The sequence below is a fragment of the Bombina bombina genome, chromosome 6, assembly GCF_027579735.1.
Source record: "Bombina bombina isolate aBomBom1 chromosome 6, aBomBom1.pri, whole genome shotgun sequence".
Taxonomy (NCBI): domain Eukaryota; kingdom Metazoa; phylum Chordata; class Amphibia; order Anura; family Bombinatoridae; genus Bombina; species Bombina bombina.
The window spans coordinates 989,185,152-989,208,529 of NC_069504.1; the positions used below are offsets into that span (position 1 = coordinate 989,185,152).

The 23,378-nt window shown below is 37.4% G+C and overlaps 1 protein-coding gene across 1 annotated transcript; it reads left to right on the forward strand.

The window, feature by feature from the left end:
* Positions 1-7,452: 7,452 nt before the first annotated feature.
* Positions 7,453-16,884, forward strand: LOC128664842 (zona pellucida sperm-binding protein 4). Its single transcript, XM_053719644.1, has 12 exons — positions 7,453-7,633; positions 9,410-9,531; positions 10,040-10,136; positions 12,329-12,484; positions 13,315-13,505; positions 13,768-13,862; positions 13,952-14,079; positions 14,244-14,433; positions 14,557-14,704; positions 16,055-16,133; positions 16,251-16,349; positions 16,726-16,884. The coding sequence occupies exons 1-12, from the start codon at positions 7,453-7,455 to the stop codon at positions 16,863-16,865; spliced, it is 1,626 nt and encodes a 541-aa protein (XP_053575619.1). The 3' UTR covers positions 16,866-16,884.
* Positions 16,885-23,378: the final 6,494 nt, after the last annotated feature.

Below are 23,378 nucleotides of genomic sequence, written 5' to 3' on the forward strand. Positions count from 1 at the left end.
TTGGATCAGCCAATTGGATTGAACTTGATTCTGATTGGCTGATTCCATCAGCCAATCAGAATATTCCTACCTTAATTCTGATTGGCTGATAGAATCCTATCAGCCAATCGGAATTCGAGGGACGCCATCTTGGATGACGTCCCTTAAAGGAACCGTCATTCGGCTAGTAGGCGTCGGGAGAAGAGGATGTTCCGCGTCGGATGGAAGATGATGGATCCGGAAGAAAGAAGATTGAAGATGCCGTTGATAGAAGACTTCATCCGGATCATGGACCTCTTCAGCTCCCGCTTGGATGAAGACTACATCCAGATCATGGACCTCTTCAGCTCCCGCTTGGATGAAGACTTCAGCCGGATCATGGACCTCTTCAGCCCCCTGCTTGGGCTTGGATCAGGACATCGGAGGAGCTCTTCAGGACGGATCGGTGAACCTGGTATGGTGAAGATAAGGTAGGAAGATCTTCAGGGGCTTAGTGTTAGGTTTATTTAAGGGGGGTTTGGGTTAGATTAGGGGTATGTGGGTGGTGGGTTGTAATGTTTGGGGGGGGGGGGTATTGTATTTTTTTTTTTTACAGGCAAAAGAGCTGAACTTCTTGGGGCATGCCCCGCAAAGGGCCCTGTTCAGGGCTGGTAAGGTAAAAGAGCTTTGAACTGTAGTAATTAGAATAGGGTAGGGCATTTTTTATTTTGGGGGTCTTTGTTATTTTATTAGGGGGCTTAGAGTAGGTGTAATTAGTTTAAAATTGTTGTAATATTTTTCTTATGTTTGTAAATATTTTTTTATTTTTTGTAACTTAGTTCTTTTTTATTTTTTGTTCTTTAGTTAGTTTATTTCATTGTAGTTATTTGTAGGAATTGTATTTAATTTATTTATTGATAGTGTAGTGTTAGGTTTAATTGTAGGTAATTGTAGGTATTGTATTTAATTAATTTAATGATAGTATAGTGTTAGGTTTAATTGTAACTTAGGTTAGGATTTATTTTACAGGTAATTTTGTAATTATTTTAACTAGGTAGCTATTAAATAGTTCTTAACTATTTAATAGCTATTGTACCTGGTTAAAATAATTACAAAGTTGCCTGTCAAATAAATATTAATCCTAAAATAGCTATAATATAATTATAATTTATATTGTAGCTATATTAGGATTTATTTTACAGGTAAGTATTTAGCTTTAAATAGGAATAATTTATTTAATAAGAGATAATTAATTTCGTTAGATGTAAATTATATTTAAGTTAGGGGGGTGTTAGTGTTAGGGTTAGACTTAGCTTTAGGGGTTAATACATTTATTAGAATAGCGGTGAGCTCCAGTCGGCAGATTAGGGGTTAATAATTGAAGTTAGGTGTCGGCGATGTTAGGGAGGGCAGATTAGGGGTTAATACTATTTATTATAGGGATAGTGAGGCGGATTAGGGGTTAATAACTTTATTATAGTAGCGCTCAGGTCCGGTCGGCAGATTAGGGGTTAATAAGTGTAGGCAGGTGGAGGCGACGTTGTGGGGGGCAGATTAGGGGTTAATAAATATAATATAGGGGTCGGCGGTGTTAGGGGCAGCAGATTAGGGGTACATAAGGATAACGTAGGTGGCGGCGCTTTGCGGTCGGCAGATTAGGGGTTAATAAGTGTAGGTAGGTGGAGGCGACGTTGTGGGGGGCAGGTTAGGGGTTAATAAATATAATATAGGGGTCGGCAGTGTTAGGGGCAGCAGATTAGGGGTACATAAGGGTAACGTAGGTGGCGGTCGGCAGATTAGGGGTTAAAAAAATTTAATCGAGTGGCGGCGATGTTGGGGGACCTCGGTTTAGGGGTACATAGGTAGTTTATGGGTGTTAGTGTACTTTAGAGCACAGTAGTTAAGAGCTTTATAAACCGGCGTTAGCCCAGAAAGCTCTTAACTACTGACTTTTTTCCTGCGGCTGGAGTTTTGTCATTAGATGTCTAACGCTCACTTCAGACACGACTCTAAATACCGGAGTTAGAAAGATCCCATTGAAAAGATAGGATACGCAATTTACGTAAGGGGATCTGCGGTATGGAAAAGTCGCGGCTGAAAAGTGAGCGTTAGACCCTATTTTGAGTGACTCCAAATACCGGAGGTAGCCTAAAACCAGCGTTAGGAGCCTCTAACGCTGGTTTTCACGGCTAACGCCAAACTCCAAATCTAGGCCATAGGAAAGTGATTATAATTTACTCACTCATATTAACCTCATTTCTTTGTGATTCAGACAGAAAACACCATTTAAAAAAAAAACTTTTCAAGTTACTTCTATTATCAAATGTACTTATTCTTTGTTATCTCTAAATAGGTAGTGTGCCCATTTCTGGAGCAGTACATGACAGGAAACATAATAGAAGTTAATTGGAAAAAAAAAAATCCCCATGAACCATGAAATAAAAGTTTTGGGTTTTTATTTTCCTTTGAATACTGGAAACTTGGCAACCCTATTAACAGGAGAACACTAATAAAGTTTAACTTGTGTTCCATTCTGGCTTAGTATAAATTACATTACTTGTATACTTTCCTTTTGTGCTACCTTTGAATTGGTTGTATTCTATTTTGAGACAAACTTCTCAGCGTACTTTATAGGTATCAAAAATGAGGATAAAAGAGCTAGACTTGCCCAAGGACACAACCTCTTGCATGCTCACCCATGTCACCACTATCTACTATTTAATCCTATATGACCTCTTATTAGCTAAAGCTCAAATATATAAAACTGAGCTACTTCTATTTCCCCTTCTTCTAATATGCTGACTCCTAAATCTCTATTACAGTTAAAAAGTCTGTCATCACCTCAGTCCCTCAGGCCAGCTCCCCTGTGGTCACATTTGGCTCAGAACATTCTTTGAATCCTTGTGTTTAATCCATAGGTAATTCCTGCTGTTTGCACTTTAAAAATATTTTGAAATTTGTCCCCTCATTGTGCTCGTACATATGCACCCCTGTCTGCCCCAGCTCGCCTCTGACGGGCAGCAATCCGCTGGCGCTATTCAGCATTGCACATGAGCACTATTTTGCGTTTGCGTGCAACACCGCCCCATGCCCGCGTAAAGCCAGTCACGTGCAGGCAGGAGCTGTCAATCTCCCCGGTCGGACGAGAGGTGAATAAGAGGTTAGGGAAGCAGCGGTCTGATGACCATTGCTTGATAAATACTGACTGCAGGTTCTTTTGTGAGAACTTGCAGTTGTAGCGAGGCAAAGTGCTTGATAAATTCAGCCCATTATGCAGAAGACAACTACAGTTCACTCACTCATCCTTTTCCACCTTGGCTATTGCAACTCTATCCTTTCTAGTCTGGCTAGCTGCTGCCTATCCCTACTGCAATCCATTATGTTTCTGCTATACTGTTCTTCCTCCATATTGTTCCTCATCTGCAGTGCCGTTAGGCCAGTCCCTATATTGGTTTCCCTTAGCTTTAACATTATAGTTGACAAAGTTAACTCTTAAATACAAAGCCCTCAATAACACTGTTCCCTCTTATATCTATGCCCTTGTCTGCAAATACACCCCTACCCGCTCACTCAACTTTTCCCATTACCTACTTTATTCTCATCTCTCATAACTTCCTAAGACTCCCACCTGCAACATTTTTCTATAATTGTACCTACTAATGGGAATTCCTTGGCTTGCTCAGTAAGATTTGCATCTTTTATAAAAACATATTTGTTCAGAGAAGCTAACAGATTTGCCTCCAGCCCAACTCTTCCATGTTAATGTCTTTTAAATATGGTACTTGGCAATTTTATACCTAATGGCAAAAACTCCATGTTAACACTATAAATAAATTATATTATTATTTATAATAATAATAATAATAATAATAATAATAATAAATTAAATTCTCTGTCCAGCTTACTTTCTTCTAAAGCACATTTATAAATGAAGGGAATTCCCTTTTAAAGGGACACAAAACACAACATTTTTAGATAGAGCATACAATTTTAAACCACTTTCCAAAGTACTTTTATTTCTTCATTTTCTTGTTATCCTTTGTTGAAAAGCAGGCAGGTATGTTCAGGAGCGTGCACGTATCTGCATCACTATATAACAGCACTTTTACAAAAATGTTAGACATTAGCATGAGCACTAGATGGCAGCACTATTTCCTGTTATGTAGCACTGCAGACATGTGCACGCTACCTATCTAGATATCTCTTCAACAAAGAATAACATGAGAATTTGATACTAGAAGTACATTGGAAACAGTTTGTGCCTGCAGAGTGACAGGCATCACCGGGGCTTCCCGTTTTGAGTGGTGACGTCACGCACAATAACGTGATGACGTCACCGCGCAACTTTATTTATACTTAACAATGTTAAGTATAGGAGCAGGGGGTATGCTGCTAAGAAGCCTGTATCTCAGGCATCTAAGCAGCTACAGACCCCCAAGACCCACAATTGGAAAGGTAATCACCTAACCTTTCCAACAGTGCAAGTATTGGGGTCTGAAAAAAAATAAAAAAAAAGTTAAAAAAAAATTGTTAAAAAAATTAAAAAATAAAAAAAACATTAAAAAAATGTTAGCACCCAGGTGGGAAAGTGCTTAGCACTCAAAGGGTTAATCGAAACATTCTTGTAATATACATTTATTAGCAAAATGCTTCTAATAAAAGTTATAGCCGCTTCAAAAGTGTATTTAAGTATGAAGCGTGCACCAGCATTTTAAACACAGCAATTTCTCTAAGAGCCTAAGGTGCTTGTACCATCATGAAATTATTCAATTTGTTGATAGCTGATATGATACAAGCCCTACTGGCACTCTGAGCAGCTGCTGTAATTTAGATGTGGATGCACTGAGAATATCTAGCTTTGCTTCACATGCACGTGCAGAGAAAAACACTAAAACAATGATAACTTTTACTAAAAACATTTTTGCCAACACATGTATATTGCAAATATGTTTCTAGTCAAAGATGTAATTCATATATTTGCATTAATGTTTTGATCTTAATGTCCCTTTAAGTCACAAAAAGCATTGCTCTTTCCCAAACCTTATCCACTCATTACTACTTACACAGTGGAGTTAAGCTCTTGTAATGTGTGACCAATTTAATAATTAAAGTATAGTTGTAGCCTTTGGCAGTTCCGGTGGCTGCATATGTGGCACTTTAAATGATATTAATTGCCTAACATTGATCTAGATTATAAAGGGATTTGGCAGTTTCCCTAAATAGTGGAGAATTAATTATTACAAACATATTTGATGTACAAATTCATATAGCTCTGAGTACTGCAAAGGGGTCATTGGAGGGTAAAATAATTTGCATAGAAGTCATTTTTTTTATACATTCAATGCTACCCAGAAGACAAAGTAAGGTAAATGAAGATGAATAAATGGTTTAAAAAGCAAGTCTAGAACAATTAATTGAAAACTAGATCAAACACCAGTAACACCGTGAAGAATTAGCACTTTAACAAGCATGCATAACCCCCACCCCAAATATTATGGTCTAGAACCACTTCTGAATATTAAATAACAGTGAACATTCAATCATAAAGGAGCAATAATAGAATGTTTTACTGTGTTAGAGCATTTTTTCTGGCTCTATTGCATGTACAGAACTGTTTTAACCCCCACAAAGAGGTTAAACACATAGTTAATAGTATCTATAGAGCAATAATGCACTACTGGTCTAGACCAGAACATGGCCACTGAGCTAATCATGGGCAGCATATGTAAATAGCTGGCAATCATTGGTCATGTTCAGCTCAGGATCTGCAGTGCATTGCTGCCCCAAGCTGACTTTAATCATATATTTAAAGGGGAAAAAAAGTACTCTTTGCACCACTCCCTAGAATGAACAAAGAGTTAAATCAAGTTTTTAAAAATGCTGAAAATTACCTAAACCAGCGGTCTGATTTGCAGCATTTGCAGGTTACAGATTTTGCCTTTTGGTTGTCAAGGGAGTCTGGGACAAAACACATAAAAGAGGTGTTTAATTAACTGTTAACACCTTTGTAGAAATTAGTTCTGTTCAAGAAATAGTACAATAATAGGATGCCCTAGCAGAGTGATGGCATACCATGGCACCTCAGATGTTTTGAAACTACATTTCCCATGATGCTTAGGCATGCTGCAGTCTAGTTGATCATCATGGGAAATGTAGTTCTGAAAAACATCAGCGGTACCAAGGTTAGCCATTACTGCTCTAGAACATTGGAGTATTTCATTATTGCTCCTTTATGTTGCTGTGATTCAGACATTGTACAGAATAAAGGGTTTACACTGATAATGAAAACACAAGACTCAGAATATTCATAAACAGGTGAACAACAATGGACACCTGTACACTGACAATAAAAACGTCATTTTTCACCATTCTACATCATTTTTTTGCGTTTCTACCTTTATACTGTAGTTCTTCCCCCTTTTCTCAATTTCCACTTCCATTCCCCAAATTATTTCAACTTTCTTATTTTAAATTAAAGGAACTGTGAAGACATACAGTAATTAGACATTCATGATTCAGATAGAGAATTCAATTTTAAACAACCAATTTACTTCTATTATTTAATTTGCTTCCTTCTCTTGTTGTCCTTTGCTGAATGGTTTATCTAGGTAAGCTCAGGAGCAGCAAATAACCTAGGTTGTAGCTGCTGATTGGTGTCTGCATATATATACCAATTGTCATTGGCTCTCCCATGTGTTCGGTTAGTAACCAGTAGTGCAATGCTGCTCCTTTAACAAATGATACCAAAAGAATGAAGCACATTAGATAACAGAAGTAAACTGGAAAGTTGTTTAAAATTGTATGTTCTATCTAATTCATGCAAGAAAAATTTGGGGTTTCATGTCCCTTTTAGGTTGTCCAACATTATATAAATAAAGAGGTACACTGCCATTTTTATTCTTGCAGGGTTGATGAAAATCTGAAAAATATACAATTCATTTTAAAATACTTCTAAAGAAATCAATGTTTAAATTGACAATTATTTAGCAAGGCAAGTGTCACAATAATACATATTCATGCAGACAAACTCACTGGATCCACACAAAAAGCAGAGAGGCAGCAAGTAAGTTGCAGATAAGAAATGATAGCAGAGTTGTGCTATGTCATATAAAAAGCACTGGAATGTCCCACTATGGCACCTGGCCTTTAGGTTGGATTGTCATCTTTTAACCCCTTGGATCTCTGGGGAGGCTGAAAAGCAAGTCCAAACTGGTAGCAAAGGGTTAAATACAAAGGTTGTTGAGCATATAAATGCCACTTTAGTTATATCTTAGTTAACAGGTATGAATAACAATGATACATTGTATTCATTGTAACATTAACCCATTGACTGCCTTAGCAAAGCATAGTACCCAGGAGATAAAAGAACAATAATTAGTGCTATAGATTAAATAACATACACCTGTGATCACAGAGCTCCTCCCCTTTAATTGATCCTCATGGTATAAAAGGTTTGTTCGCTTGGTGGGGGAAGTAGTGTTATCTGTTATCAGAATGGGGCTTGCTAAAGGCTTTGGTGCTGCCATTTTACTGGTGAGCTGTGGGTTGCAATACTTAGTCTGTGGAGTGCCAGGATTTTGGGATGACTCTTCTGTGCTGCATTGTGGTTTGACCAGCCTGCAGTTTACTCTTCCTTCCTGGGGTGAGGCTGCTGCCCTTGACTTAACTGCTCTAGGTAAGTAGTAATTATGTATCTGTTAAATGAACCAAACTGTAGCCTTGCAGTATATTATGGGTTTAGATTACTGGGAGCACTGTTAAAGTATTGATTTTTTCTAACAAAAGTTTTTTTTTTTTTTATGGTTTTGTGATAACTGTTCCCTTGTATGAGCTCTAAAAATAAATTATTTTTTCCCCTTTGGTAAAGACAACCAACTTAAATTCCCCATTAAATGTATAATATATGCAATAAACTCATTATTTTGCCTGTGTCCTGTAATTTTAAAGTGAAATCAAAACCTGTGGGTTTTTTAACAATTTTCTTTCTTTTGGCATCCTCTTCAAAAGTAAAGCTAGGCAAGCTTAGACTGTACACATGTATGTAGCATTCAATTAATATTGCTGCCAGATGACTAGACACCTAGAGTTACTCTTTAACAAAAAACACCGAGAGGAAAACCAATAGAAGCAATTGGAAAGTTGTTTAACACCTCATGGTCTAGTCCAGTGATCTTTAACTTTTTTTTTTTTTTTTTTGCCGTGGCACACTTTTTTACATTAAAAAATCCTGTGGCACACCACCATTCCAAAATTTAAAAAAAATCACACATTGTAGCCTAATACAGCATATATATATATGCACAAACACACACATACTGTATGTATTGTGCTGTTATGCCATGCCTCCTACAAACTACCCCTGCACTGGGAGTAAAAAACAAGCAAAGTTTAAAAAATGTCACACTGTTGTCAGTCTGCCGTGGCACACCTGAGGATCTCTCACGGCACACTAGTGTGCCACAGCACACTGGTCTAGTCAATTCATTTTATAGGACCACAATAGCTGAAAATGGCGTGCTCTATTTGGTGCCATACTAAGACTAGCTACCCTGCACAACTGTGTGGTTAATTTCCTTTACCCCATGAATGTTTATCTAATGATGAATCAAGCTTTATAGGTTGTAAACACACTAATGAAACTGTTAGAAACCTTCCTTGGGATAAATGTGTTCCATGAGAATTTTAACTAAATCTTAAGTGTCATCTAATGTAGTTAAATGAGCAGACTTTAATAATGGATTTAAACATGAGCAAATATATTTGCTCAGTGTTTTGTCCATATTGGTAACTCTCTCTCCTTGATGTCTTATTTATTGGCTTGAGGTTTAGCACCAGCAGTTGCAGTGTAAGTTATTTGTGCATTGCAAAAGTTCTTAACTCTTGGTAAAATGCCCTCAGAGTTAAAGTAGATACCAAAGTTTTTTTTCAATTGTGCAGCATGTGGACAGGTTTGAGTTCCACAAAATGCCAGCCCGAGGCAATAGGGGGGGAAAAAAACTTAAATATATTTTAAACCTGGAGGTTAATGACCAATTTCTTTAATACCCTACGAAAATTAACTGGCACTAGGGCACAATATGAACTTATTTGGTTTTAAGTTTAATGCTTTTGTAATGGACCACTAAATATGCAGAATCAACAAATGCATGAGACAATGCAATACCACTTTAACTTCAAATGAGTAGGTTTGGGGTTTTAAGACACATTCCATTTGCCTTTTTCCACTCATGTATCATGTGACAGCCATCTGCAAATCAGAAATGCATATTATGTGCATTCTTGCACATGCTCAATAGGAGCTTGTAATGTAAAGACTGCATATTTGCTAGTGGAAGTAAATTGTGAAACTTGTGTTAAATTACATGCTCTATCTGAAAATTTAATTTTGACTAGTGTTCCTTTAACTGACCAGTAAATATTCTGCATTTAGTTACCTTAAATCTTTCTGTAGATATCAAAGGAACGTCTCACTATATTCACAATAGCTCTGCTTGTGGGACATGGGTTGGCCAAAAAACAGATGGCTCTATGATTATCAACTCTGCTTATGAGGGCTGCTACGTGAGAGAAAAGGTAAAGAGATCCTTTACAGTCTATTGTTAAAGGGATAGTAAACACCAAATGTTTTAAAAGATAGATAATCCCTTTACCATTCCCCAGTTTTGTATAACCAACACTGTTATAGAAATATATAATTTATACCTCCTTTAATTACCTTGTATCTAAGCTTCTGCTGACTGCCGCATTATCTCAAATCTTTTGACAGACTTGCATTTCCGGCAATTAGTGCTGACTCCTAAATGACTTTTAATCTATATGAAGCACATGAACTGACACCCTCTAGCTGTTGCTGTCAAATGCATTCAAATTAGAGGCTTAGAAATTAGCATATGAGCCTACCTAGTATTAGCTTTCAACTAAGTATAACAAGAGGAAAAAAGCAAATTTGATGATAAAAGTAAATTTAGAAAAGTGTCATTTGGACTTTACTATTCCAAACAAAACTGACATTGAGGCCAATGGATCTATAAATTAAATATGAATCCTATTGTCAATCAATTTATGTGATTTGTGTTTGCAGGATGGAGAATATGTGATGACTATTGGTTTAAAAGAGACTCTGCTTAATGGAAAAGTTAATCATCACAAAAAGGAACTTAAATGCCCAGTGTTAGCAGGTAGGAATGTTTATTCTTAAAGTATCTAGACACTGTCTTTGTATAAAGGGTAAAGATGAGTAGATCAGAACTCATTTATTAATGGCAGATTATTAAAGTGCTTTTTAGGTTCCAGAACTTACGTCTCAGACATATTACATTTACAAATTTCCTCAATCAAATGGGAATAAATTGCTTTTTGCAGCATCTTAAAACCTAAGTTACAGTATAAAATATATATATGCAAATGATAGTGAAATCCAATCTTATAATAATTTAAATAGTAAAGAGCATATATACTTTCTAGGAAGTGCAGTGATACAAACGGTGTTATGTGCCTAACTATAAAAGTTTACTACTGGGATATGTTTTTACTATTTTTACCATGTTTGCTTTTCATCTGTAGTGGCTGGTAAATTTTGAATATGGTTGGGTGCTAGACCCCACCCCTTGAAATAAGCCATGCCCCACAGAAGGAAAATGTATTTTAGACTACACTAATACTTATACTCTCTTGGGTCTGACTGCATGTAACCTGACCAGGAACAACAATATATAAAAGTGTGGACTTAACTACAAAGCTTACTTTCCATTATCCTATTATATTGAGTGTATTGGCATGCTGACCATTAGCTCAACTCCCTGGCTATTTAAATGCCTGCGCACATCGATATTATGTATAACAATTTGTTATAATATATGCACAGGCATTTAAATAGTCAGGAAGTTGGGCTAATGCTCAGCCTGCCAATACACTCACTAAACAATAGGATAATGGCAAGTAAGCTTTTTAACTAATGCAATAGAGCAAGTGGTACTCACTCAATTGGTGACTCTTTACAGCACTCCAGACAGGAGTTGTGTTAAAAAAATATCTGCTTTAGCCTCACCTTGGTGCATCCCCAGGTCCAGACAATTTTGGTTTTGAAGGGAGACGGCTTCAACCTGTGTGGAATTGCATGTGGTGAACTGGGATCTGCAAAAATGCCAGCACTGACCCAGCAGCACATGAGCCCTGTCTTCTCACTAAGAATTCAGATCTAGAGCTTGCTAATACTACTCCTCAGCTTGCAACTGCACATTTGCCTTATCCTCTCCATTTTTACAAGAGGATAGGGCAGAGCTGCAAATGTAATGGCTAGCCCCACTAATCACTTACTGAGCACCTGGGTTTAGATTTGGTGCACACCACAGGCATCTTTGCACAGGGCCCAGTGATCCACCTTAAGAGTGGTCTGAGGCCCATCTGCAGCAAATATACAATATATCACTCATCTCACTGCTATGGCCACAGGCAGAAACTCACACTTAACATTAAGTGGCTGGGCTGATCCTACTGATATCTATCTGCCTGATAATCCAAGGCAGGTGTAGGGGTCAAGGCCAGCTTGGCCACAAGAGCTTAATGTTAGAAGTGCAGGATGGGGATGTGGCAAAAGTCCCCAGCCCATATGCTCAATCCACCACTGAGTATTGGTGCCCTTTCTGGTAACAGTTAAACCACAATATTGAGCCAACTACAGCCTGGCCATGGCCCAGTACCAGGCCGCAACAGCCATGCTGGTGGGCTGCGACCTGTGATGCCCCCACTGTGCACTCTGGCTGCACTCATGCCCCCACTCTACACCAAGGGCAGACTGCGACCAATAAGGGCTCCAGGCTAAAATTAGGGAAGGGCCCCCACTGTAACTGACCAAATTTATGCAAATTAACCACTGATCTACACAACTACCCACAATATGCAGCTGCACCCAGTGTGATCTGTGCTTGGACCTGATGACTGGAGTCTGAGGTAAGAGGACCATCAGTGCCTAGATGCCCACTATTGAAATGGATAGGGTGACTTCAGAGAGCATGGTCAAAGATCTCAGACAGGGCAGATTACAAAAATGCCCTGTCAGATTTGTTTTTTTTTTTTTTCCATGGGAGAACTTTAAGTGGTAACAATACTATAAAGTTAATAGTAATAGCAGTACATATAATACAGGCACTTTTTGTTCTCATAAGCTACCCATCTAGATAGGAATTCCCCCTGTATTTGTTTGTAAAATGTTGTCTAATCGTATTGTTTCTCAATTGTATTATCCTTGCACCCATGGTAAGCGCTGCGGAATCTGTTGGCGCTTTATAAATAAACAAGCAGTTACTTGCTATTAATCCTTTGCTGATTTGTATCTTATTGCGAGATCATCTAATGTGTGAATTCTTCGCAGCTATGGATGCTCCCAGCCCAGATGTGTGTGCTGCCATCCAGAGAGGAGACAGGGTGTCCTGTGCTGCTCCTCCAGTATCAAGAGACCTCTGTGAAGGTCTTGGGTGCTGCTTTAGTCCAACTGATGCCAATATGCAATGTTACTATGGCAACAAAGGTGAGTACCATGCTAGCTTGAAGTTAAAGGGACATTCTAATGCAAAAATGCATGATCTAACAATGCTATGTTTAACACCAGCAAATTAAAGGGAAATGAAACCCAACTTTTTATATTCTTTCAGATATAAAAATATGAAAAGTTTAAAATTCTCTAATTTGCTTCGTTCTCTTGGTATCCTGTGTGGTAGAAGCAGTAGTGCATTACTGGGGCAAGTTGATGCATTGGGTTGAGTCAATATGAGGTAAATTTGCAGCTGCTCCTGTGCCTACCTTTAAGATGGTTTTCCAAAAGACGAAAAAAAGTTGTGAAGTTAATTGGAAAGGTGTTTTAAATCACATGCTTAGTCATGAAACGGAAATTGGGTTTCATGTCCCTTTAACAATATAGTAGAAAAGAGCATGATTAAGGTCAGTTGATGACCGAAACGTCGTTTCTTTCCTGTATGTTTCATCATTAAAAGTTCATAAAGTGTGGTGCTGCTGCTCTTTTCTACAATATTGTCTACCTTTGGGGGTTAGTGCAGAAACCCCTGTAGCATGCACCCTTAATTGGATGGTGAGTGCTGGGCCCATTTCTATATTTTCCTTTAACAATATAGCAAACATTATGCATGGGAGCCAGAACTGCTTTTGCTGATTGTCTCTCTCAAACTGCTTGAAATCAGTTTCACTGCCTGTGTCCAGTCTGGAAGCTGCCAATCATCAAAAATTTCACTAAATTTAGAGCATGCAAAAATTGTCACTAGAAGGTCCCTTTAACTTTACATCCTGTGTGTATTTTTATTTGCACTTCTGGACCATGTTAAGCTTTTTGTTTTTCTCCTCTAGTGACTGCACAGTGCACTGCTGATAATCAGGTTGTAGTTGCCATTTCTAAAGATGCAGCCGTTCCTCCACTAATATTGGATTCTGTTAATGTAATCTCTGTGGACACCGCTACATGCAATGATCTGAGAGTCACAAAGAGCAACTCCTTTGCTGTGTTTCAGTTTCCATTGTTTTGTGGGAGGGCACAAATGGTAAAGTATGATAGTGTTGTGTTCCTGTGTCTGTTTACCAGAAGTCGTTCATTTCCTACAAATACAAAGCATGAAACTCATGTTTAGTATTAACAGCCTGTATAATATATTCAATTTGTATTTTACCTTTTTTAAAAGTTGCATTCTCTCTCCTACTCCCTTTAATAAAAAAATGAAATCCAATACTAATTTGTATTTAAAAATTTTTCAGAATAGGGGTAAATGTAACTAAATTCTGCATATGTCTTATCTTGCTTTCCAGACTGATATTGAAATAGTTTATGAAAACCAGTTTGAAGCAACAAGAGATGTAAGGAACTGGCAAGGGGCATCAATCACCAGGGACAGTACAATGACGTAAGTGGTTTCCAACTGTGTAGTTTGTGGTAGGAACTCCAGAAGGCTTATTACTACATTTAAAAAAAAAATTATATTTTTTTTTTTAGACTGACTGTCCTATGCAGCTATTCCAGAACCAGCTCTATCCCACTTCAAGTTGAGGTTGTCACCCTGCCACCACCTTCTCCTGTCTCCACCATTGGCCCTCTGTCACTAGAGATGAGGATAGCTCAAGGTAACTCATGTCTAACTATAAAGCATTGTTTCTGGAATCTTAGACACCAACACAAGAGAATATAAATGTGTTTTTTTTTTTTTTTGTTTTTTTTCCACATGGGGCAAGGAAATGTGCCTGACCAACTTTTATGGGGCTATACTCTAATCTTTACCATTTTCTAGACCCATCATATGCTGCATATTATGCTGAAGTAGACTATCCTGTGGTGAAGGTACTGAGAGAGCCAGTCTACCTGGAGGTCAGGATTCTGAGAAGAACAGACCCTAACCTGGTGCTGGTACTAAATGACTGCTGGGCCACCCAATCTACTGATGCCAGCCAGCAGCCACAGTGGCCCATTATAGCACAGGGGTAACTTATTTGTGCAAGTTTAACATAATGCAAACTGAAATATTCACTTCTAAAAATGAGGGTGATATTGTATAGTTTTTGTTTTATCCTTAAATTCTCATTGCAAACCATTCTTTGTTTCAGTTGCGAATTTTTTGGAGATAATTACTTAACAGAACTGATATCAACTGGTGCTTCCCAGAGCATACCCTTTCCAGCCTATTACCAACGCTTTACCATTAGCACTTTCACATTTGTTGATTCAGGAACCCAGCTGCCTCTTGGAGGATTGGTAAGATTATGTATATTCTTGAGGGCATTAAATAAACTTTAACCCCTTAGTGACCAGACCATTTAAAAAATTCTTACCGCTAAGGGCCAGGGCTTTTTTTTTTTAAATTTCTGCAGTGTTTGTGTTTAGCTGTAATTTTACTTACTCATTCACTGTACCCACTTTCTCACCATTAAATGTACTTTATAAAGATACCATTTTCATCTTTACTATAAAAAAAATTATAGTATAAAAAATTAAACACTTTTTCTAACTTTGACCCCCAAAATCTGTTGCACATCTGCAATCATCAAACACCCATGCTAAATGGTTTCTAAATTTTGGCCAGAGTTTAGAAATCCCAATGTTCACACTTTATTTTTTTTTTCAAGTTATAAGGCAATAAATACAAGTAGCACTTTGCTATTACCGAACCATTTATTTTCAAAATTAGCCCTAATTACATCATAACACGTCTGACGTTGGAAATGCTTCTCTGGGTTCCCCTTTGGTCAGAAATAGACATGGCTTTGGCATTACTTTTTGGTAAATGGAAGGCTGCTAAATGCCGCTGCACACTACACGTGTATTATGCCCAGCAGTCAAGGGGTTAATTGGTTAGCTTGTAGGGTAGCTTTAGTGCAGCCTCCCACCACCTGATCCCAGTACAAAATAAAAGGTGGGTGGCACACGCTGCCATCTTGGGTACTGGCACCTAGTTTGTTCAAAATTTGTTTTGTTTTTTAAATTACTTTAATGTAGCTCCCGCCCTCCAAGATCCCTTTCCCAACACTTATTCCTCCCTCTCCCCTTACAATTAAAATTATAATGTAGCAGACTCACTCCCAGACCTCTAATACCAGCTCACTGGAACTATTCCAGCTATGGGCTGCCTCCATGCTATCCCTCCCATGCCACAACTATCTGCACCATTGCTGGCTGATGCAGGGGGGCCACAGAGTGGCTCTCTGCATCGGTTTTTTTTTTTTTTTTTTTTAAAAAAGGTATTGCATGATTTAATATCGCTGCAATACCCTGAAAGTGATCACTATTGCTTTAAGTGCTTGAAACTCCTGAGGATGTACCAGGCACGTCCTTGGTCGTTAAAGGGACAAAATTAAAATTGTCATGCCCATTTCTTTTTTGAATAGTAGCACTTGCAACACCACTTACTATAAGCATTTCACAGAAATTTATCTCTGCAACCTTTTGCTAAGGTCTTGCTGTTAGTGATAACATTTAAATGTGTTGCTGATATGAATTTCAATCATGTTAATATTCCTCAGATATTGGATTCTGACATTTAATTGCCTTAAATCTTGACAAACTCAACTTAAGATCTGCTCTTTTATTTCTGTAACACTTCTCCAGGTGTACTTTCACTGCAGTGCCTCAGTCTGTGTCCCATCTGCTTTTGATTCCTGCAGAGTAACTTGTGCTACAAGGAAAAGTAAGCTTTCTCTAGTCTTGTATTTGGCAGTTCTCCGCCCTTTCATCTCCTGTTAATGGGTCTTGTCTGTACAACTTTTTGGTAACCTGCTTGTGTTTTTTTTTTTTTTTAATATAGAGAGAACTGCCAAAAAATCAGTTAAAGAGCAACTGACTACCATTGTGACATCTGGACCCGTTGAATTCCCTTTTGAAATGGAGAAGTTTAGCATTGAAGGTAACTTCCTCTATATAATAGTTTTGATGCATCTAGTTTGGTAAACTGATCAAAGAACCTAATCCAGCCTTTGTCCATATTATGAGCAGTAAATATATTTTAAACCTTTGAACATTTACCATATGACCTATAAAATTGCATTTAACACCTAGTATAGGTTTGGTTTCTTGTGGTGTGGGTTTTTTTGTGCACCATTATAGAACAGCTGACAATGCAACTTGCAGTAAAACCTGATATTACCAATCTTTTATTCCCTGACCCACTTTTAAACATGCTGCCACCCTGGCATATCAAGTTGAGATAAATGTATAGTAAAGCATCTGCATTGATATGAAAATCTTTTATATATATATATAATTTTTTTTTTTTTCTCTAGGTTCTCATGATTCTGAGTCCACTTACAAACTATGGGCTAAAGGAACAGCTGCTGCTGGAGGGGTTATGACTGTTCTTGTCATTGTGAGTGTTTGGATTTATCATAAAAGAAGCCCACACATGTATAATGTGAAAGTTTAATTAAACTTTTTCAAAAACATGTGTTGCTGGATTTCATTTCAGGCCTCTGCACACATTCCTAACCATTATCACCCTTGTATCTGGGCAGTTTCATTTGTATTACAAATGAAATACTAGTACAACAATTATACATGTAAATGCTAAACAATTGATGGCTATTCACCCTCAGCCATCTGGGGGTTTGAAGGTTCAGCTCAATAATAGGATAAAGAATATAGATGTGTCCAGTTAAGATGAAACTGAAGTGTATTGGAATCTTAATTTCAGTAATTCTGCTTTCTGTCTTAGTATACCTGGTTACACTTGACATGGTCAGTATGTCTCCACTATTTTATCTCCCAAGATATGTTTAAACATTGTGCTAGTATGGATTAAGGCTAAAAGATGGTTTAACTAACACTTGTGTAGCATCAGTAAAGAATCTGTATATGGTGCTCAACCACATCACATTTCTCGGACTATACAACATCTTCATATAAACGCACATACTTATGATATACTGGTGTCATAGCTGTAACATTTTGGGTAAATATGCCCTCAATACCTAAAAATATATTCTAAAAAAAATCCAGCTTAATGCCAAATACAATATTACAAAATTAATGTGGCATGAAACTAGATCTTTTAAGTTATCTGCATGTTTGCACAGAATGATGTAAATATGATTTGTAACTATTTTTGGACTTAAGAGTGTTTCCCTATAGTTTAAAGGACACAAAATAGTTATTCATGATTAGTTGGTTTTTTTTTCTTCAAGTTTTAAACAACTTTCCAATTGACTTCATTAGTTTGCTTCATTCTTTGAAGGAGGTGTAATGCACTACTGTGAGCTAGCTGGGGTGTATATGTGCAACCACCCATCAGCAGCTTCTGAGCCTAAGCTATAAAGAGACAAAGTAAATTATAGGAAATCAAAGTTATTTGAACTATCTGAATCAAGAAGAAACTGGGGTTTCATGGTCTTAAATTTCAAATAGCCTCAGACTTAATGTGTACAGTATTCAACCAGGCTGTCCAGTATATTTATGGGGGAGGGATATTGGACATGCCCTCCCCCACTTGGTGGTTTCCTAAGGGTACAGTTCTTTAGATAACAGTCTGAATGAAGAGGTTTAAATATCCTTCAATGAGGTTCTTTACAGGATTGAAGGGACAGGCAATACATTGTGTTCCAATTTCTCTCTATTGTCTTGCTTTGAAGCATTTTCCATCCAGAATTGAAAGGTGCCCACCAGCTAACACTTCCTGACTAAGGCCCGAAAAAAAAAAAAAAATATTTTTAGCATGACTTTATTAGTCCTAAATTTGTTTATAGAAATTGCTAAATGTAAGACCTAGTTTATGGTTTTAAGCAGTTGTCCATTTGCCTTCTCGTCTGTTCAGGACTGCTGAAAAAACCCTGGGATTCTATTGTAATGCAATATAGACTGCTACAAGAAGACTTATATTTTGCCCAAGGAGGTAGACATTACTAAGCAGCCCAGGTATAGCAAACCACTCATTTTTAAAATGGTAGGGGAACTTTGGTTCAACAATATACATGTAGGGCATCCTAAAGTTATATTTAACTCTGTCTTCCTGGAAACACAGGTGGCAACTTATTGCACTGTAAGTAATCGGGGCAGAGTACAGACATTGTGTGCAAATACTGTAGCTACAGTCAAACCCTACACATGTGTGCATGTTTATGTACACATGCTGATGGGAGAGATGGACATTTTATGTTAAAGCCTTCTGCACTATCCCTGATTCCATCACAAAGAGCAGCCCTAGGGCAATTGCCATCCTGGCTCTGGACCACTATACCTGCTTGTTTAGACCATTAACATTACCTTCACAAGTAAATCTGATAAAAACAGTCTTGACTAATCTGGAAAGCTGTCCTGTGTATAGACATGCACAGAGTTCCATGAATAATGCATCCCACATTTTTCATAACCATCTCAGATGCCATGTTTAGGTTTAAAAAAAATGTAAAAGGTAATATTTGGAAGATGTCTGGCTTTATTCTGGTGTTATGTTCAAATATTTGCATCAATGGGCAATCTTTGGTTGTCTTTCCAACATCAATATGCATTTGACAAAAAGGTTTGAAACTTCAGGCCATTAAAGAAACATGAATTTTTGTATATACCAATTCCATTATTCGAGGCATAATCTTTGTATTTTGTCTGACCTACAGTGTCTTATCTTATTGAAGAATAGAAGATGCTGAATTCCTTTGAGTCCTGGTAGCATATGCTGCATGTGTCTCTGCTTTAGAATTTGCAATGGCTTGTGATAAGTGCACTGCTACAGGCTGATCATTGGGATGGAAACATTTCATCATAAGTATACAGCTTACAATTCCTCAAGCTGAAAAATGCTTATCTTGAAAATTAAAACAATATATGTTGCCACCTGGTCTTAGGTATATTCTAGGATTTAAGATGTGCTTTATTTACATTGCCCCTTTCAATGAGGGTCACCCATGCAAGGGCCAGAGTCAGTGAGCTGTCTCATTTAGAAAGTAATGAAGCATCTCAGAGTAAATATAATGAGCACCTGACACTAGTGTTACTTGCCAGTATTTAACTGACAGCTGGTATTTTTAAGGTTCAGTTGAAAATGAAGATTAAATATAGAAATAAAGATGCTATCATAGTGAAATTTAATCTAAGTGTTATAATTTAATGATTTAAATCCTGTCTATTGCTTTAGTTCCTAATATATGCTGTATATGTATGCTAATTAGCATGGTCGTCTAACAGAAAAGGTGGTAACCCTACCTGGTACAGAATTGTTTTGTTTACCATTTTACTTTATTGCAAATAAAAACTATTTTACTTTCTATAGTTACATTGAGTCTAGTTTTACATGTAATTGCACTGCATATTTTAAGACCATTTACCAGCCACATTTTACAATATGAAACCTGAAGACAAATGTTTCGACAATAGATCTGTGACCACTTTACTCATTCCAGGATTCTCTCTTTAGCCAAATTTCTAAATCTAATTTTACAATTAGATGTGAATTTTGTAAAATTTTTTGGTACATATTTTGAAATTACATTGCATCTAATTTTCATAAATGTTTTAAAGGGACATTAAACTGTTTGGCACAACTACAATAGAATGGTCACTACTCAACATGTGTTGTATTTCCTCCTGTGCCTACAGCTGTTTAGTTATTCAACACTTTAAGGCAGGGGTGTCAAACTGGCAGTCTGCATGCGGCCCACGCTTCCTCCATGAAAAATATGAATATTACAAAGTGCGCTTACTGTTAGGGAATGGGATGTGCATACATGCAACCTCCATTCAGCTTTCCACTGACTGCATATCCTTATTGTTTTTGAACTGCGATTCACATGTGTAGTGAGCAGCTGTACTATGGTAGTGAGATAATACCCCTCAGTCTTGAACTAGTAGCATTTTTATTAAAGAAAAGGGCAAACACAGATAAGTGCATAATTTATTTGGCACATGCAGCACTTGTGTGAAATCAGTGCTGCCATAGTAATGAACACACTTGCTCATACTTTTTCAATACTTTTCTCTAAAATCATACTTTATATTGGATATTATATCCAAGAGGAATATGTCTAACATTATATAAATAGTGCATTGCTATGCTGACAGTAGTGTGATTCACTATTTATAATGCAGAGAAATTGTTATACTATGTGCAAGCGTATGCTAAACTGAGCGTGCTCAAAACAGATGCTGGAGAAAAAATAACATGGATGGAGCGTGTGCGTCTTAAAAGCGTTGGAGCATGTTTCATCAAGCCAGAGTAAGTTAATTAGGAGTTGCATAACATTTTTCTTTTGAAATGTATGCAGTTATTGCAAACACCACTGCTTTGTTTAGCAATGGCAAGATATATAGGTAGCGTGCGGCCCATGTGAGTTCAATTTGTATGGAAAATGGCCCGCGGCTCAAATATGTGACACCCCAGCTTTAAGGGGCTGAATTTTGCCTCGCTATACTGGGAGCTGACATCTTGTAGCACATTATCACATCCAGTGACAGAACTGGTTTGCACAAGGTGGTGATGCTGGCTGTTTAGTTTATCATGTATGCTAAAACCAAGCAAATAAGTGTGGGCTTTGCATTTAACACAATTTTAAAGTTGCAAAAATATATAGAATAGATTCAGGAAAATAGAGCCATGCAGTTGCTGCCCTGTATTGTAATTGCTATCCTGAAATGCATGATGCAGCTTTCAAAATCTGTCAATACAATAACATTGAAAGAGAATATGAAGTGTTTAAAAAAACAATGCCGTATAGGCACTCATCAGACTAACACTGATTCCACTACTGAATAACAGCTTACAAAAGGCTAATTATGACAAGGAAGGTAACAATACAAAAAACAGAATGAAAATGGGTATATACAGTGTTTATCAAATCGGGTGGGACAGGGAGAGAAAGGAAGAGCGGATAGAGGGGGTCAAGAACCTCTGAATCCTCAGATCGTTAAAAGTACATACTATTTAGGCTGACTGTCTACTTGTACTCTGCAGAGTATTTAGGGATTCCAAAGGTTCCCATATTGAACAGAAAATGTTAATCTGCTGCCTAGCTCTAAAGACCGGCTCCTCCATTGATTTCATATAGTTAATGCAGTCTAAAATACCCTTCCATCTAGGGGGAATTTTACATTCTTCCATTTTCCTTGTTATCTGTAGTTTGACCGAGAGCAAAATATATACAAATAGATACTGTTTATGATTTAGGACATTTTCTAATACCTAAATGCAAGAGTGCCTGGGAGTGACATCAGGAAGGTCCAGGCTGGAACAAAGTTGTTGTGCCTTGGTCCAAAAAGAATTAAGGACAGGGCAGGACCACTAAATATGATGAGGACCTCCCAGTTCTCCGCACTCACTCAGAGCAAGTACATTTTGTGTAGTTACTTTGGTTGGGACTAAATGCTACCTGGTCAGAAGTTTATAGTATAGTCCATACATTGTCACGCAATGTATTTGCAGACTTGGCTATATGAATAGCATTCACTGCTTAGGTGTATACTCTCGTCACCATCCTGCTTCCCACATGTCCTTGTGTTTTGATGTGCAGGAGTCACCCAAAATACATTTATAGTGGGTAGAGTTTTATAAAACTGTAGGTAATTTGACCACAAGGTCAGACTACAAATGTCGTCCTCGAGGATTCCTCAGGATCGCATCAACTTCAATCTGAAAAACTGAGAAACGTCAGCGACATTTCGGGTTTCACACCCTTATTCATCAATGCAAATTCTCATTTCTTCCCTATTTACTCAATAGGGACACACACCCATGAGTTCATTTAACCCCTTCAATACATTAGCACATACAAACATTTCACAGTAAGCCTATACATGATTAGGAAGCAAAAACAAACAATCCTCTGCATATCTACAAAATACTGAGCTCATCATCATAAAAAAAAATCCAGAAGAATTCTCTTTAAGGTAATGTTCCTTATCTCCCCACGTCTAAAAGTCAACACCTGTTCTATTATCTGGAATTTCAGCTAACTACATTTTATGCATACAAACCACAATGTTAAAGTTACAGGTGATTTAATGGGGGGGGGGGGTTCCTCATATTTTATTTATGATCTGTTCTTTCACTTACTTTGTGTTTCTCCTATATACATTAAACCAGACATTTTAATAAATAAATAGCATATTCGGTATTCCAAGTTGGGTAGAAAAAAAATAAAATTTCAGGTTATCTGTTTGAGGGTGTACAACAATGTAACCCTTGATCATGTTATTACAATGGGAACGCCCCAGACATGGATAGCAACCAATATTCTTTTTGGAAATATACTGTTTAGCTGTACTCTATCTGGACCTACATCAGCCTTAACCAAAGTATCTCTTATATTGGTACCTCTCTTATACGCAGCCATTGGAAATCTTTTCATATCATTTTCTGTGTCATCAAATCCATATCTAGATACAAAAACCATTCTCTGATCCTTATCCATTGTTTTCTGTTTATTCGTTATAAGTAATTGTTCTCTAGGTATACTGAGTAAATTTTGTTTCTTTATCAATTAACCCTCTATTGTATCCTCTCTACAAACAGCCCATCTTCTACTTTTTTGTTATGACACAAAGAGGGAGGATGGGTACTAGAGGCCAATAGCAAATTATTTCTGTCAGTGCTGCTTTTTTTTTTTTGTATATATCCACTCAACCTGCCACCTTCTTTGATGACCAAAGCGTCTAAAAATGCAAACTTCTCTTCATTATGAGTTGGCAGATTTTAAGCTCTCTTGAAAATTCTGGAAGGTAGAAGAATCAGTTTGATGTGTGTCGGGTGAATCTCCTAAATTATATAGGGACGGATAATAATTTGCGAACCCCTCATCAATGTCTTTGGGAGCATAGACTGTTCCAGAAACTGTCTTGGTTGTAAAAATACGGCTGAGTTCTGTGTCAAAGCTTTTAATCGCCCTGTGAACCAGAATTGCAACCCTTCTCATTTATTTTAGTGAATTAGATTGCCTCACAGGAGAATTTGCAGAAT